The sequence below is a fragment of the Erpetoichthys calabaricus genome, chromosome 8, assembly GCF_900747795.2.
Source record: "Erpetoichthys calabaricus chromosome 8, fErpCal1.3, whole genome shotgun sequence".
NCBI lineage: Eukaryota > Metazoa > Chordata > Cladistia > Polypteriformes > Polypteridae > Erpetoichthys > Erpetoichthys calabaricus.
Window position 1 is genome coordinate 130,075,482 of NC_041401.2, and position 16,448 is coordinate 130,091,929.

The 16,448-nt window shown below is 40.6% G+C and overlaps 1 protein-coding gene across 1 annotated transcript in view; it reads left to right on the top strand.

Moving 5' to 3' along the window:
- The window catches only part of si:ch73-70k4.1 (uncharacterized), a 103,037-nt gene that overhangs the window by 15,737 nt on the left and 70,852 nt on the right, over positions 1–16,448 (top strand). Inside the window, exon 2 of the mRNA XM_028807476.2 lies at positions 14,937–15,142. Coding sequence (XP_028663309.2) covers positions 15,000–15,142 — 143 coding nt within the window. The 5' untranslated portion in view covers positions 14,937–14,999. The remainder of the gene's footprint in view (positions 1–14,936; positions 15,143–16,448) is intronic.

Here is a 16,448-nt window from a genome sequence, read left to right on the forward strand (position 1 = left end):
GACATCAAAACTGGAGAAATGTGTTCGGATTTTCTTTTCCTGGTAAGGATTCTAGCAGCTGCATTCTGCACTAGTTGCAAACGATTGATGTCTTTTTTGGGTAGTCCTGAGAGGAGTGCGTTACAGTAATCTAGCCGACTGAAAACAAATGCATGAACTAATTTCTCTGCATCTTTCGATGATATAAGAGGTCTAACTTTTGCTATGTTTCTTAGGTGAAAAAATGCTGTCGTAGTGATCTGATTAATATGCGATTTAAAATTCAGATTACAATCAACAGTTACCCCTAAGCTTTTTACCTCCGATTTGACTTTTAATCCTAATGCATCCAGTTTATTTCTAATAGCCTCATTGTATCCATTATTGCCAATCACTAAGATTTCGGTTTTTTCTTTATTTAATTTGAGAAAGTTACTATTCATCCATTCTGAGATACAGGTTAGACATTGTGTTAGCGAATCAAGAGATCTGGGGTCATCAGGTGCTATTGATAAATACAGCTGTGTGTCATCAGCATAGCTGTGGTAGCTCACATTGTGCCCTGAGATAATCTGACCTAACGGAAGCATGTAGATTGAGAAGAGCAGCGGACCCAGGATAGAGCCTTGTGGAACACCATATAGGATTTCATGTGTCTTTGAGTTATAATTACCACAACTAACAAAGAATTTTCTCCCAGCCAGGTAGGATTCAAACCAATTTAAGACACTGCCAGAGAGGCCCACCCATTGACTAAGGCGATTCTTAAGAATATTATGATCAATAGTGTCAAATGCGGCACTCGGATCTAAGAGGATGAGAACAGATAAATGGCCTCTGTCTGCATTTACCCGCAAGTCATTTACTACTTTAATGAGTGCAGTTTCTGTGCTGTGATTTGTTCTAAAACCTGACTGAAATTTATCAAGAATAGCATGTTTATTGAGGTGCTCATTTAACTGTATAATGACTGCCTTCTCTAGAATTTTACTTAAGAAAGGCAGGTTAGAGATGGGTCTATAATTTTCAAGAGCAGAGGGATCGAGATTATTTTTCTTAAGTAGGGGTTTAACTACCGCAGTCTTAAGACAGTCTGGGAAGACCCCCGTATCTAATGACGAATTTACTATGTCAAGAACATTATCAATAAGCACGCCCGATACTTCTTTGAAAAAATTAGTTGGTATTGGGTCAAGGGCACAGGTGGAGGGTTTCATTTGAGAAATTATTTTATGTAAATCAGGTAAATCTATCCTAGTGAAAGACTTCAATTTGTTTATTATGGAGTACTGGGGTTTAGGAGGATCCTTAGTGTTGGGGAGATATACTATGTTATTTCTAATATCATTAATTTTTTGATTGAAAAATACAGCGATAGCCTCACAGGTTTTACTGGAAGTACTTAGGAGGCATTCCTTTGAGTTACCTGGGTTTAACAGATGATCAATTGTTGAAAATAAGACTCTGGGATTACTAGCATTGTTATTTATAATCTTAGAGAAATAGCAGCGCCTCTCAAGACGGACTGTGTTATTGTATTCTGTTATTTTAACTTTTAATATTTCATAGTCAATAGTTAGTTTAGTTTTCCTCCATTTACGCTCAGCTCTACGGCATGTTCTCTTTAAATCACACACTCTTTGGGTCTTCCGTGGTATAACAATGCTAGAAGATTTTTTTAACTGTCTTTTCAGGTGCAACTATGTCAACAGCAGCCCTCACTTTTGTATTAAATCTTTCCACCTTACTATTTACATTCTCCTCGCTATTATAGTTGGCACTATAAACGGACTGATTGGTTAGAACGTTTGTAAGTTTTAAAGCTGCTGATGAGTCAAAGAAGCGTTTTTTAACAATATACCCTAAGTTCTTGTCTATAAGCCGGACTCATGTATTAGCCGGAGACCAAAAATCATGCGAATTTTTAAAATAAAATCGTATCATAGATAAGCCGGACTCATGGATAAGCCGAACGTACTATAACCTATAACTAATAGAAGGGAGGGAGGTCAGTGGTCTCACTCGCGCCCATTTAATTTCTTTAAGGGGGGAGAGAGTGTGAGATATTGGCGTCTCTCTCACTCCCCGCATGGCGCGGTTGGAGCGGCCGGAGCGCGTTCTTTCTGCTCTGGGCGTCGCCGAGTCAACACGAGCGCGTAGCGGTCATTTAAATTGTGATTTTATATGTAAGCATATTTAAATATATATCGCGGATTTCTGCGGACAATGGGTCTTTTAATTTCTGGTACATGCTTCCTCAGTTGGTTTGCCCAGTTGATTTCATACAAGGGACGCTATTGGCAGATGGCTGAGAAGCTACCCAACTTACTTTTCTCTTTCTCTCTCTTGCGCTTTCTCTGATCCTGACGTATGGGGATTGAGCAGGGGGGCTGTTTGCGCACCTAGACGATACGGACGCTCGTCTAAAAATGCTGAAAGATTATCTTCACGTTGCTATCTTTTGTAAAGCTGATTCCTGAAAAGACATGCTGCACAGTGCTTCGCATACTTAAAAGCTCGAAGGGCACGTATTGATTTTTGACTGAAAAACAAACTCTCCCTCTCTCTCTCGTTGTCTGCTCCTGACGGAGGGGGTGTGAGCTGCCGCCTTCAACAGCTTTGTGCCGCGGTGCTTCGCATACTTAAAAGCCAAACAGACATATTGATTTGTTTGCTTCACTCCTTTGAAGAGGAAGATATGTTTGCATTCTTTTAATTGTGAGACGGAACTGTCATCTCTGTCTTGTCATGGAGCACAGTTTAAACTTTTGAAAAAGAGACAAATGTTTGTTTGCAGTGTTTGAATAACGTTCCTGTCTCTCTACAACCTCCTGTGTTTCTGCGCAAATCTGTGACCCAAGCATGACAATATAAAAATAACCATATAAACATATGGTTTCTACTTCGCGGATATTCTTATTTCGCGGGTGGCTCTGGAACGCAACCCCTGCGATGGATGTATAAGCCGGACTTATGTATAAGCCGATATTCTATTTTTTCATTTTCACAACTTTTTTCCTTAGATAAGCCGCGGCTTATAGACAAGAACTTAGGGTACTTCTCATGAGTGTTTTCTATCATTATTTCTATATTAAAAAGTAGAAGAAAATGGTCTGATAGACCAATATCAATGACCTGCTTTATATCAACTTTTAGTCCTTCAGTAATTACTAAGTCTAACGTATGACCTGCTTTATGTGTAGGCTGATTAACGAGCTGTCTCAAATCAAAAGAGTCTAGGAGGTTCATAAATTCTTTTACTTTTTGGTCACATTGATTATCTATATGAAAATTAAAGTCGCCGACTATTAAGAGTGTGTCATAGTTCGTAATTAAGATTGACATCAAGTCAGAGAATTCCTCAAAGAAAGACGCGTTGAATTTTGGAGGTCTATACACGGATAATACTAGAACGTGAGAATCTCCCTGAATAATAATGGCGAGATACTCAAAAGACTTGAATTTACCAAAACTGATATTTTTACATTTTAACCTGCTTGAGTAGATGTTTGCTAGCCCTCCACCTCTCTTTCCTTGGCGATCAGCACGAGTAAAACTGTAATCCGGAGGCGCAGATTCGATTAAAACAGCTGCGCCATCTGAGCTAAGCCACGTTTCACTTAGTGCAATAAAATCTATTTTTTTATCACTAATAAGATCGTTGATAAAAAATGTCTTGTTAGTTAAAGCTCTAATATTTAATAGTGCCATATTCAATATTTCGGAGGAGCAGAGATGAATACTATGTCCGTTATTGATATATGGAACAGGAATTAAGTTGTTTTTATTAGCGCCGCTCTGTGTGTATTTTTTGTTTAATCTATGATCTGTTTTTACAGTTTTAATACATTGTTCATCTAAAGTAGTAACTTTAATTAAATTATTGGTGTTTATGCCATATTGCCTAGATTTTCTATGTGCATTAAGATTGGTTATTACAGTATTTATGTTGTGCACTTTTATGGAAGATTTTATTAAACAATTATCATGACCAAGCACAGAAGTGGCATTTCGGAAGGGTTTAAAAGCAGAAATAGATAGTCAAGATAAATGAATTACCTTGGATATGTTTTCGGAGAGGACCCTAGGCAGATTCCAGAGCTAAAGGGGATGAATTATGAAGAAAGATTTAAAGAGCTGAGGTTTTTCAGTTTAAGCAAAAAAAGATTAAAAGGTGGCATGATTGAAGTGTTTAAAATTATGAAGGGAATTAGTACAGTGGATCGAGACTGATATTTTAAAATTAATTCAACAAGGAAACGGAGACACAGTTTGAAACTTGTTAAGGGTAAATTTCATTGAAACATTAGGAAGCTTTTCTTTACTCAGAGGACCATAGAGTCTTGGAATAAGCTACCAAGTTGTGTGGAAGACAGTAAGAATTTAGGAACTTTCAAAACAAGATGTTTTTTAGAATAATTAAGTGTATTAATCTTCTTTTAATTTAAAAAAAAAAAAAAATAAGGAAAGAAAACACTGCACAATGGGAAATTCCTAATGACTGGAAAATTCCAAATATTATTCTATTATTTATAAAGGGTGATTGAGCAGTTTTAAGTAAACTATGCCATTTTAAGGTTAACATGCACCACAGGTAAATTAATTGAAGGAGTTATTATGGAGAAGATTAAGCAGCACATGAAAAAGAACAGGAGTTTTAGGTAACAGCATGGGTTCAAATAGGGGAGGTGATGATTTACTAAAATGCATTTAATAAGGTTCCACAAGAGGATGGGCATCAGACTAAAACAAGTGGTAGTTCAATGTGTAGCATGTAGATGGCGGCAAAACTGGCTAAAACACATGAAGCATGATGGTGTGAGAAACCTTATCAGAACTGAGTGATGTTAAGAGTAATGTCCCAAAGGGCGTCAGTAATGGGGCCACTGCTATTTTAGTATATATAAATGATTTGTATAGGAATTAATAACAAGCTGGTTAAATTTACAGATGATATCAAGAAAGGTGGATTAGCATATAATCTAGAATCCACTGAATCATTACAGTGGGACTTGGATAGCATACAGCTGGCCTATTCAAATGGTGGCCTGTGGGCCACATGTGTCCCAGATGCAACCTCCGATTGGCCCAGCCCATTGTCCTGCCAGAAATGCAGAGGAAAAAATGAGAGAAATTCGCAGTAGTACAGACCATGAATGCAACACTCCACATAGCCTAGCAACATAGCAACATTTAACCAAACCCGTAGTAGTAGTAGATCTGGTTTAATTTGCACAAGAGGATTGTATTTCATAAGTGTAATGAGTGGCCATTAATTTTTGCATAAAAAGTGTTTTTTTTTTTTTTTTTTTTGATTGTTTACTTCAAAGTTTAATAATACTTTGAGTATGTCATATATGTATGAGAATCAAATCTCGATAAATAAAGTACATTGTATTCATTGCATGCAAATTTGTGTTTATATGAATATTTCTGGGGAAGGGGGTCCATAGCTTTCATCAGATTCTTAAAGGAGTCTGTGACTCAAAAAAAGTTAAGAATCACTGCGATAGATAGATGGGGAAGGCAGTGTATAATAGGCAGACAAGGAAAGCACTACATAATAGGCATACAGACAAGCCAGTAGATAACAGTATTAGCTGTAATTAATGAGATCATGTATTAATCAACATAATTTACAGCATTCTACATAACATTTTACTTAAGAAAAAAAGAAAAACGCTCCTGCCTGTTTTATGAACGCAGACGCTGTGGGCAGGTAGAACAGCGCCCCCGAAACAGAAGTGGCGGAAAATAGATTGCATCGATAGTGGTTTAGCTGTGCCTTAGACTCGGGAAACGGTTTAAGGAGTTTAAGATAAAGAATCCGCGGCTGCTGCTTCTTGTTTGCAAAGCGCTTTGAGTTGTGAGTAAAGTGCTATATAATATATATGTAAATAATTATTATTATACTTAGTCAGTTTCAAATTTTAAATGTTATATTTTTTCACCAAATCAACAAAACATCTAGCACTAGGAGTATCTGCCTCTATATACCTTCACAGTTCATCAAACTTGATTCAAATGCAATGTATGCGTACCACCACTCTTTTGTTTACAAAAAAAGCACAGCTTATTGCATGTTGTGAATTAAAACAAACCTACAGTATGTTCTCTGTGTGCAGTAGACGTTGTATTCATGTGTGTTAGTTATCACGTCTTATAGGTTTGTGCACTGATATCTTTGATAGCAGTGTTTTTTATCCTGTAAAATGCACTTTGATGTGCTGTCTGGGTCATATATGACCAAAATATTTATTTCATTTCTAAAGGTAAACAAATATTATTGCTATAACTGTATATTTTTGATTTTATGTGCTTTGAAATTTACCTGGGTCAGGTGTGAGCAAAATGTTTTATTTTTAAAGGAGAAAAAAATATTATTGCTAATACTGTGCAGTATTTTGTTTTTATGCACTTTGAGATGTGCCAAGGTCAAATATAACCAACATTTTTTTTTTTTTTTTAAATTTCAAAAGTGGGGAAATAAAGTATTGCTGCTACCTCAGATTCTGTTCAGTTATAGCTTTTTTTATTGTTTTTAATGCACTTTTTGAGATGCCTTTGTCAGATGTGACCAAATTTAAAAGAGAAACGATGAATAAGAACTTATTCCACATTTATTGCAAAATTGCAGTCTATACAAAGAAAGTCATTCAAGAACCTGGTTGCCTTAGGGTCGGTTTATATTTAATGTTCAGAATGCGTATGCACATGCATCATGGCTGGCACAATGCCATTCCCAGTGTTCTTTTGACGTGTCCTCTGAGCATGTCCTCCAAAATTAACGTGACGCGTGCGCAAGTTGCAGTACTAGCAAAAATCTGGGTGACGTGAGTGTGCAAGGTTCGGTACATGATGTCAGCATTGTTGCTTACTATCAACATGTGATACAGGGTTTGCTGAATGGTTCGATGCTGTGAAGCAAATCATGAAACTTAAATGCTGACCTGCAAATGCCTTCATGGTGCTTTTCTTCATCTATTTCTCGCATAGGTAATACAAGTGTTGCAAGTTCCCCATTGTAATGACGTCATACATACATACATACATACATACATACATACATACATACATACATACGTATTGTGTCGACATTCTGTGACATTGTAGCTATGGGTTTTTTTTTGCTCCTTCACAACAGCATCAGAATGCAAATAATTATTATTTTTAACATCCTTCTTTCCTCAACTCGCAGTACAGCGAAACTGGACATCATTTTCTCCCCATAATGATTTCTTACACTGATATCTGGTAAAATCTTCCAGATTAACTTAAAGTACATGCACAAGCAGTAGCGGCCACAAACTCATGCATCGCGTAGCATGAAGTATATCCACGGCCTTAGTGTGCACACCCTTTAATAATCAAGGATGTGGCTGCTTTCAGAATCAACCAATCACAATAAGTCTCATCCCAAATAGTAGTTAGTATATACCTGACATTAATTAAAGTGGCTCTGATTGAGCTCAGAAAAAGTCTGGGTGTTCCTGTAGGAATATTATTTAGTGAATTAGTGTGCACAGCCCCTAAACTAACACTTAGTTGAATTACAACACTCAGTCTTTTTGGGTAAGAATCTATCATTTGGCATCTGGACATGGAGATTTTTGTCCACTCTTCTTTGCAAAAAATGTTCAGATCTGTCCACTGGTTTCTGTCCACAAGTTATAAAATGCATGGCCCAACGGTAGAAGAGCTGGGTAGACTTATGATGTGCTAGAGTGATTACATCTCCCGGATGGACATGGAGCCTTTGGGAAGTCCCAAAGAGGTGTTGAAAGAAGTTGCTGAGGATAGTGTAGCCTAGGCACCCTAGGTCAAGAGTTTGCTGTTTCAACCCATATCAGGGAAGTGAAAATGATGATGAATATGATATACCCTTTAATTTGACTTGGTGAACAACATGGCTTTGAAGATTCTATTTGATGATTTAAGTCTCCAAATATAGTGTGCTAATATGGTAGCATTGCGTTATCTTCTCCAGGCTGGTGGTAAGGCTGTCCTCCTGACATTGCAAGCAATCTTTGCTTCCATTTGGGAAACTGGCATCATCCCAACTGACTCGAAAACGGGACTTGTCGTCCCTATCTTGAACGGGAAGGGTGATCGCCTGGATTGCAGCAACTACAGGGGGATAACACTGCTGTCGGTGCCGGGTAAGGTCCTTGCTAGGGTCATCCTCAATAGGATCCGTGATCACTTGATCACCTACCAGCGACCGGAACAGTCTGGTTTTACGCCTGAGAAGTCTATCCTCAACCACATCCTGGCACTGAGGGTTCTCATGGAGCGCAAATGCGAATATCAGCAGTGTTTCTTTGCAGCCTTTGTCGATTTTCGTAAAGCATTCAACTCAGTTGATCAAGTTGCCCTGTGGGACATCGTGAGGGTTCGCAGGATCCCCTCGAGGTTGCTGGATATCATGAGCGGCCTGGACACTGGTACTGTGAGTGCTGTGCAGAGTGGAGGCAGAACCTCTGTTTTTTTCCCAGTTGATTCTGGGGTTTGTCAGGGGTGTGTTCTTGCTCCTACTCTGTTCAATGCTTGTATGGACTGGGTGTTGGGCAGTGTTGTGGAATCCAGCGGCTGTGGAGCATCTGTTGGTGTAGAAAGATTCACGGATCTTGACTTTGCTGACGATGCTGTGATCTTCACGGAGTCAATGGACAATCGGGACACTCGAGAGACTGAGCAAGGAGTCTGAGAGTCTGGGCTTGCGAGTGTCCTGGATAAAAACCAAGATTCAGGCCTTTAACACTAGAATTACCAGAGCTAACGAAAAAACTCATAAATCCGGCCCACCTGAAATCCCCTTGCACCTCTCCATCAGCGTCTTTTGTTTTCTAAATATGTCGATAAGCCCAAGCAGCCTGCTATACCACCCCCCCACCACTGCCTCAGAATGGGTAAGATGTTCTCCCAGTTCCTGCCTTGATTGATTATCTGGGAGTGAGCTACCCAGAGGGGAAATAATTTGATTTGTGTTTTGTGTCTACAACAATCTATGTAAACACATCGTTAAAACAGAAACGTTTTTCACGTTTTAGTAATAAATAACAAAATATAGACATGAACTGTATACTGTGTGAAGGCTGATGGCCAAATATCAAATAAACACTTTCACAAAAGGTGCAAGTACAATACGACAGCTTCCGTGTTGTAGTGGTAAGATCTGCTGATTTATAATCCGGAGGTCGTGAGTTCGAAACCAGCTCCCTGGCAAATTTACCGTTTTAAGTAGTGAGCTGCTCTTATTGTTACTATTATACAATAAAAACATACATTTGATTTGTGTCTGTAAAAGCTGGTGCAAATTTATAGTACTTGTAAAAGTTAGCTTTTTTTTTCACTTTTATTCTCTCACTCACAATCACGATACAACACCCACTCCCCGCCCCAGATCTGACGCGGTTACTTTTTTATCTGAAGCTGGGAATAACTGTAGATGTGAATGGTGTTTTGAGACAATGGAACTGGAAATTCTCTGATCTGAAGGAATTAAAGCTGACACACAAATGCTTGTGAATCTGCCTTCTTCGTATCTCACCATCGCTTGAATTTTATTTTATTCAGTTTTATTGAGTGCTCCTGCTCACGCTGAATTAGTATGCACCTTATGGTCCATGATGTCACTTCTTACAAGAAAAGGCGATGGATAAGCAAAAGAGGATGCAACATCGACAAGCTTCTGTTCCAAGACCGCCGCTCCCCCCAGCCCCTTCAGTGTAATAGTAACCACAGCACAGAGAGAAGTGTGTACATTGCAACAGGTACACATGTCGTAAATGTAAAAAGGACGGCCCTTGGTTGTGTGTGAACTGTTAACCTTTGAATGTGATGATTGCCTATAGCACAGAACTGACCTCTCTGTACTATTCTTTCCTCTGCATGTCCTGTAGTACAAAAGAAACAGTAGCGTGCACCCAAAAGTGGACACTGGCAAGATCGAAAAATAAAAAAAAGAACGTGGTCACTGATTATGGCGTGCGAATGAATATGAATAATATGAATAATGTTGCATCAGTGCCACAATGTTTTCTGAAATATACTCTACAGGTCATAAAATGAGTTGTTCCAAATATCATATACACCAATGTCTCAGTTTTTTGTCAGTGCGGCTTACAGTATATACAGGTGTACAACCAAAGACAATAAAGAATGATTTACAAAGCAATACATAACAAACAGTGTACATTAAACAACAAAGCTTTAAAAGACTCATACAAGGCGAGTGATTTCCATGGTTGGATCAAGACAAAGAGAAGCGCGTAGACAGAGGTTCAAATTGCTGCGTACCACAGCTAACCAGACACAGAGGTTTATATACCCAAAAGATACGCTTCGGATGTGACCGAAACAAGAGATAAAGGTGTGCCTACGTGAGACACATGGGGTGTATTGTATTCGATTGATTATTATGGGACCTACGTGCTTTACGTGAGTTTCATAGACTTTTATAGCACCAGTGTGCATGTGGGATGTGACTGACTGGTGTGTTAATAAATGACAAGATGAAGGGGGAGCATAGCTCAACAAATAACAGCTAACAAGATGTGGGGCAGAGCACTCCCCGTCTGATATAATAGCATTATATCACTCAACAGTACATAGATGCAAACATTGTGTTAACTTATCCATTTTCTAGTAGAAAGATTTTTGTGATAGAGTTTCTGGAGATGCCTTGAGAGGCAGTCTTAACTTCTATTTTTAGTTCAGTACCATCACTGCTAGGGAATACGAAGGTGACAAATCCCATAGGCCATTTTACGTGATAGTGGACTTTTCTTCCACAATACAATGTCTCCTATTTGTAAATTTCTGGATCGGTAAGCCCATTTGCGCCTGCTCTGCAAAGTGAAAGGGTATTCAATTCTCCAGCATGTCCATAATTCATTTGCCAAAGCTTGCACTTGTCTCCACTGGTTTTTACAGCGATCGTTCTCTGTGAAGCCACCTGGACGTGCAGACAGTCTGTTCCGTGGCAACATGGAGTCAAAAATTGTACTCATTTGACCATACTTCTGTGGATAATATATTCCAAAAATTGGCAGGTACCAGCATTCCTCCCCTTCTTTCAGCGGAGGGGCTGGTTCTGCATGTCCATTCTCAAATATTTCCCCCATAAAGCTGATGAACTGCTCTTTCATCTCAAGTCTTCTGTATAAAGAGCGCTGCAGAGAGACAAGACGAGAAAGAGCCTGTTCATGATTCTTGGGGAGACGAGATCTGGAAAATCTGAAAGGTAGCAGAGCAACCCAGCTATTTGCTTCATCTCTGCTAGGTTCCTTCTCCATAATTTTGTCAAATATTGACATGCCCAGCACATCTTTATGTGCAGACTTGATCAAAGAGGCCAATGGTGTTGGCTCCCCGCTGTAAGTCACCCTTTCTCTCAAGCAAAGGTGGCTGTAGCAAGACGTGAAAAGGGAAGGTCGCCCTTTTTCCAGCACACTTGTCTTGAAAGTATAAACTGCCAGCTTGTGAAAATTTCCAAGGCAAACTTCGCCTCCAAGAACCCAACCTAGGTCAAGTTTTTGAGCAAAGGGTGCATAATGAGGGCCATTAATTTGCTGCCTCACTTTGTTCACTCTGATGATGTCTCGTCCAAGCAGTAGCAGGATATGGGCATTCATATCCAATTCTGGGATGTGGGCTGCCACAGACTTTAAGTGAGGGTGGTGAAGTGCTGCCTCTAGTGTTGGTATTTCAGATCGTTGTTCAAAATCTCGTTGCATTCGATAAGTGGAGACAGGGCTATACTTACTCCTCCATTCACAGCTTTTATTTGAAAGCCAACTGCTTTCCATCCAATTATCTCAATAACTCCAGCACAGGTTCGTAGAGAGTTTGTGAATGGACTACTCTTTAGAGGAGGGGTCTTGATGTGATGATCAGGCAGTCCTGCTTGGTGGGGCAGTCTTGGGTAAATAGCATGTGCTGACTGTGATAACACTCGTTGGACATCTTCACTTTCTCCTGCCTGCACCTTTGTAGAAAATAGGTGGTCACCTGAGATGCATGAAGGACTCCTCATCATGATGTCCTGTTGTGCTGCAGGTGACTTTTCCATTTCTCTGTGAGTAGGTGAGTTAGGCTGAGAGGTGACAGTGTCAGATGTGAGCCGTACCATCTGCTCACGTACATACTCTGCCGTCCTTCCCTCATGTGCTGACTGTGATGATACTCTTTGGACATCTTCACTTTCTCCCGCCTGAACCTTTGTAGAAAATGGGTGGTCACCTGAGATGCGTGAAGGACTCCTCGGCATGACGTCCTGTTATGCTGCAGGTGATGTTTCCATTTCTTTGCGTGTAGGTGAGTTAGACCGAGAGGTGTCATCGTCAAGAGTTACATACTCTACCATCCTTCCCTTAGCTTGAGATGAGCTTTGGCGGCTGCGGATCTCATAATTTAGTAGATTTGTTGCAGCTGCTAATATTTTAGCTTCAGCAGCTGCAGCAGCAGCTTCTTTTTTGGACTGAAGAGCCTCTAGTGCTGCCTCCAGTGCAAGTCTCTCTGCCTCCATTCTTGCTTGTTCTCTTTTAATGGCAAGCTCTTTCATTGCGAAGGATGCGCGTACACGCGCAGCTTCAGCCATCGCACGAGTTTTGGTTGCAAAACGTTTTGCTGAGGCGTTGGAATAGCGCGTGTGTCTTGAATTGGCCACAGAAGCAGCGTCAGTTTTGCATACCTTCTCCATGTCTGCAACAGTGGTGTTTGGGCTGTATAAGTTGAACCGAGTGCTTGTGTAGCGAGCTACACCAAAAGAAGACTGCAGATTTCAGGCGATTCAGGAGAGGCAAAGTGAGTAAAGCTGAAACGCTTAAAGCAATCAGATCACAATTCGTCTTCTGTGTGAACTGATTTTCTTGTTGTTTAAAGCCACGAGAAACACCAGAGCATGAACAGCCCTTACTGCGCTTCAACCTGTCAGTAGGCAGAGTTGATTTAAAAGATGCCATGGAGATACTGCACTCCGATTTGCGGTGTGAATACTGTCTTTCAGCCAAGTCGCCCAGAGATCCTCCCTTTGATCCCTGGCACAAACATCCCTTTACTTAGCAGATGTGGAGCAATGTTCTGTGGTTCGTCCTGCACCATGGAATTGCCCTTTTACTAAGTTGCCGTAGGATCCTTCTTTGTTCCGCGTGGCCAGAATGTTCCTTAACTTAGCTGTCTTAACGATCCTCTTGCAGTCTGTCCCGCGACGTGGATTCGCCTTTTTACAACGAGGTACGTCACGGTGTGGCGTTTGTGTGTCAGCTTTTATCCCTCCAGATTAGAGAATTTCCAGTTCCATTGTCTCAAAACACCACTGACATCTACAGTTATTCCCAGTTTCAGATAAAAAGTAACCGTGTCAGCTCTGGGGCGGGGGGTGGCTGTTGTAGCGTGATCGTGAGTGAGAGAGTAAAAGTGAAGAAAGAAAAAAAACGCTAACTTTTACAAGTACTATAAATTTGCACTGGATTTTACAGACACAAATCAAATGTATGTTTTTATTGTATAATATTAACAATAAGAGCAGCTCACTACTCAAAACGGTAAATTTGCCAGGGAGCCAGTTTCGAACTCACGACCTCCGGATTATAAGTCAGGAGATCTTACCACTACACCACGGCAGCTGTCGTATTGTACTTGCACCTTTTGTGAAAGTGTTTATTTGATATTTGGCCATCAGCCTTCACACATTATACAGTTCATGTCTATATTTTGTCATTTATTACTAAAACGTGAAAAACGTTTTAACGATGTGTTTACACAGATTGTTGCAGACACAAAACACACATTAAATTATTTCCCCTTACAATTCTGGGTAGCTCACTCCCAGAGATAATCAATCAAGGCAGGAACTGGGAGAACTTCTTGCCTGTACTGAGGCGGTGGGGGGATGGTATAGCAGGCTGCTTGGGCTTATTGACACATTTAGAAGACAAAAGATGCTGACAGAAAGGTGCGAAGGGATTTAAGGTGGGCTGGATTTATGAGTTTTTTCGCTGGCTCTGGTAATTCAAGTGTTAATGACCTCTTGGACACAGCCATCAGCAGTGTGTCTGTTTGCGGAGAGAGTGTCCACCATGTCGAGAGGTTTACTTACCTTGGCAGTGACATTCATGTCTCTGGTGACTCTTCCTATGAAATCAGTAGACGGATTGGAAGAGCATGGGGGGTCATGAGGTCGCTGGAAAGGAGTGTGTGGCGCTCCCGATATCTATGCAAAAGGATGAATGTCCAAGTCTTTAGAATCCTGGTGCTTCCTGTCTTGCTATAAGTTTGCGAGACATGGATGCTATCCAGTGACCTGAGACGAACACTGGACTCCTTCGGTACTGTGTCTCTCCGTGGGTACCGTTGGTTTGACTTCGTGTCGAATGAGTGGTCAGTGGCGTTGCTGGGGGGGGGGCAAGGGGGGACATCTGTCCCCTGGCGCAGCATCCAGGGGGCGCCAAATTGATGTTCCCCATTGCATTTTGGCAAACAGGAGGGGGCGCAAAGTCTTCAGATGACCCCGGGCACTGAAAACCCTAGCTACACCTCTGTGAGTGATTGCTCATGGAGTCCTGAATAAGGCACATTACCTGCATTGTGAGGGAGCGCCAGTTGCGGCACTATGGCCACGTGGCAGAGGGTTTCCCAGAGGGTGATCCAGCTCGTAGGATCCTTATTGTTGGGGACCCGAGTTACTGGACCAGGTGAAGGGGTCGCCCATGTAACACCTGGCTGCAGCAGATGGAGGGTCATTTCTGAAGGGCGGGACTGGACCGGGTGTCTGCCTGGGGGGTTGCCAACCGGGATCCCGAGTTGTTGTTTCGTTGTGTGGTGGGTGCGGCAACTCACTGTACTAGTGCATGCTCCCCAACTTGTCTTGACTTGTGTTATCTTGCAGAATTCAACTAAATGCTTTCACTGGAATTGAAAACTTTTTATTTTTTTCCTCCATAAATGTTTTTAAGGTATGAAAACATGAAATTCATATGAATTAGGACTTCTGAGGTGCTAGGAAGAGCAGTCTATGAATGGAGAGGATGTCTATGGAAAAGGAAGCTAAACTTAAACTGAAGAAAAGAAAAAACTCGGGGAGTACTGGTATAACTCACGTTTCCGAAAATGTTCAGAAGGCTCAGAGTGAGAGTGACAGTCTTAAACGTAAATCAGAAGGGTAAGTTACATTAAAAAGTGTGGTGTGCTTCTTTAATGTGTAAATTATTATTGCTAATTAATTTGCCTTTTTGTGGAAACATATACAGTAATCCCTCCTCCATCGTGGGGGTTGCGTTCCAGAGCCACCCGCGAAATAAGAAAATCCGCGAAGTAGAAACCATATGTTTATATGGTTATTTTTATATTGTCATGCTTGGGTCACAGATTTGCACAGAAACACAGGAGGTTGTAGAGAGACAGGAACGTTATTCAAACACTGCAAACAAACATTTGTCTCTTTTTCAAAAGTTTAAACTGTGCTCCATGACAAGACAGAGATGACAGTTCTGTCTCACAATTAAAAGAATGCAAACATATCTTCCTTTTCAAAGGAGTGCGCGTCAGGAGAGAGAGAGAGAACAAAGCAAGCAGTCAAAAAAAAAATCAATAAGACTGTTTGGCTTTTAAGTATGCGAAGCACCGCCGGTACAAAGCTGTTGAAGGCGGCAGCTCACACCCCCTCCGTCAGGAGCAGGAAGAGAGAGAGAGCCAGAGAAAAACAAAGTCAAAAATCAATACGTGCCCTTTGAGCTTTTAAGTATGCGAAGCACTGTGCAGCATGTCCTTCAGGAAGCAGCTGCACACAGAAGGTAGCAACGTCCCTATCGTCTAGGTGTGCGAACAGCCCCCCTGCTCACACCCCCCTACGTCAGCGCGAGAGAGAGAGAAAGTAAGTTGGGTAGCTTCTCAGCCATCTGCCAATAGCGTCCCTTGTATGAAATCAACTGGGCAAACCAACTGAGGAAGCATATACCAGAAATTAAAAGACCCATTGTCCGCAGAAACCCGCGAAGCAGCGAAAAATCTGCAATATATATTTAAATATGCTTACATATAAAATCTGCGATGGAGTGAAGCCGCGAAAGGCGAAGCACGATATAGCGAGGGATCACTGTAATTATAAGGCCAGCTATGCAGTGAAGTAAATAAAAAAATTAAGTTAGAATTTAAAAGTAAATTCTTAAAAGAATGGTCTGTAATTAAATTTTGGACAAAACTTTACATTAAAGGCTTTTTCTTGTATGCATATTAACCAAATTGTAGTACACCACTTAATATCTTGCACACTTTTTCTTCAATGGAGTTTGCTAGGAAAGTTCACTTTTTTTTTTTTTTTTTGCAATATCTCAAATACAAACTTGAAATTTCAAAACTTTCCATTAAAAAATATTGGTAATATATAGACTTGTTTATCTTAAAACAGAGGAACATTATTTATTTTTTTTAGTCATTTAACAGCCACTATACATTGCTCTAGAACATGT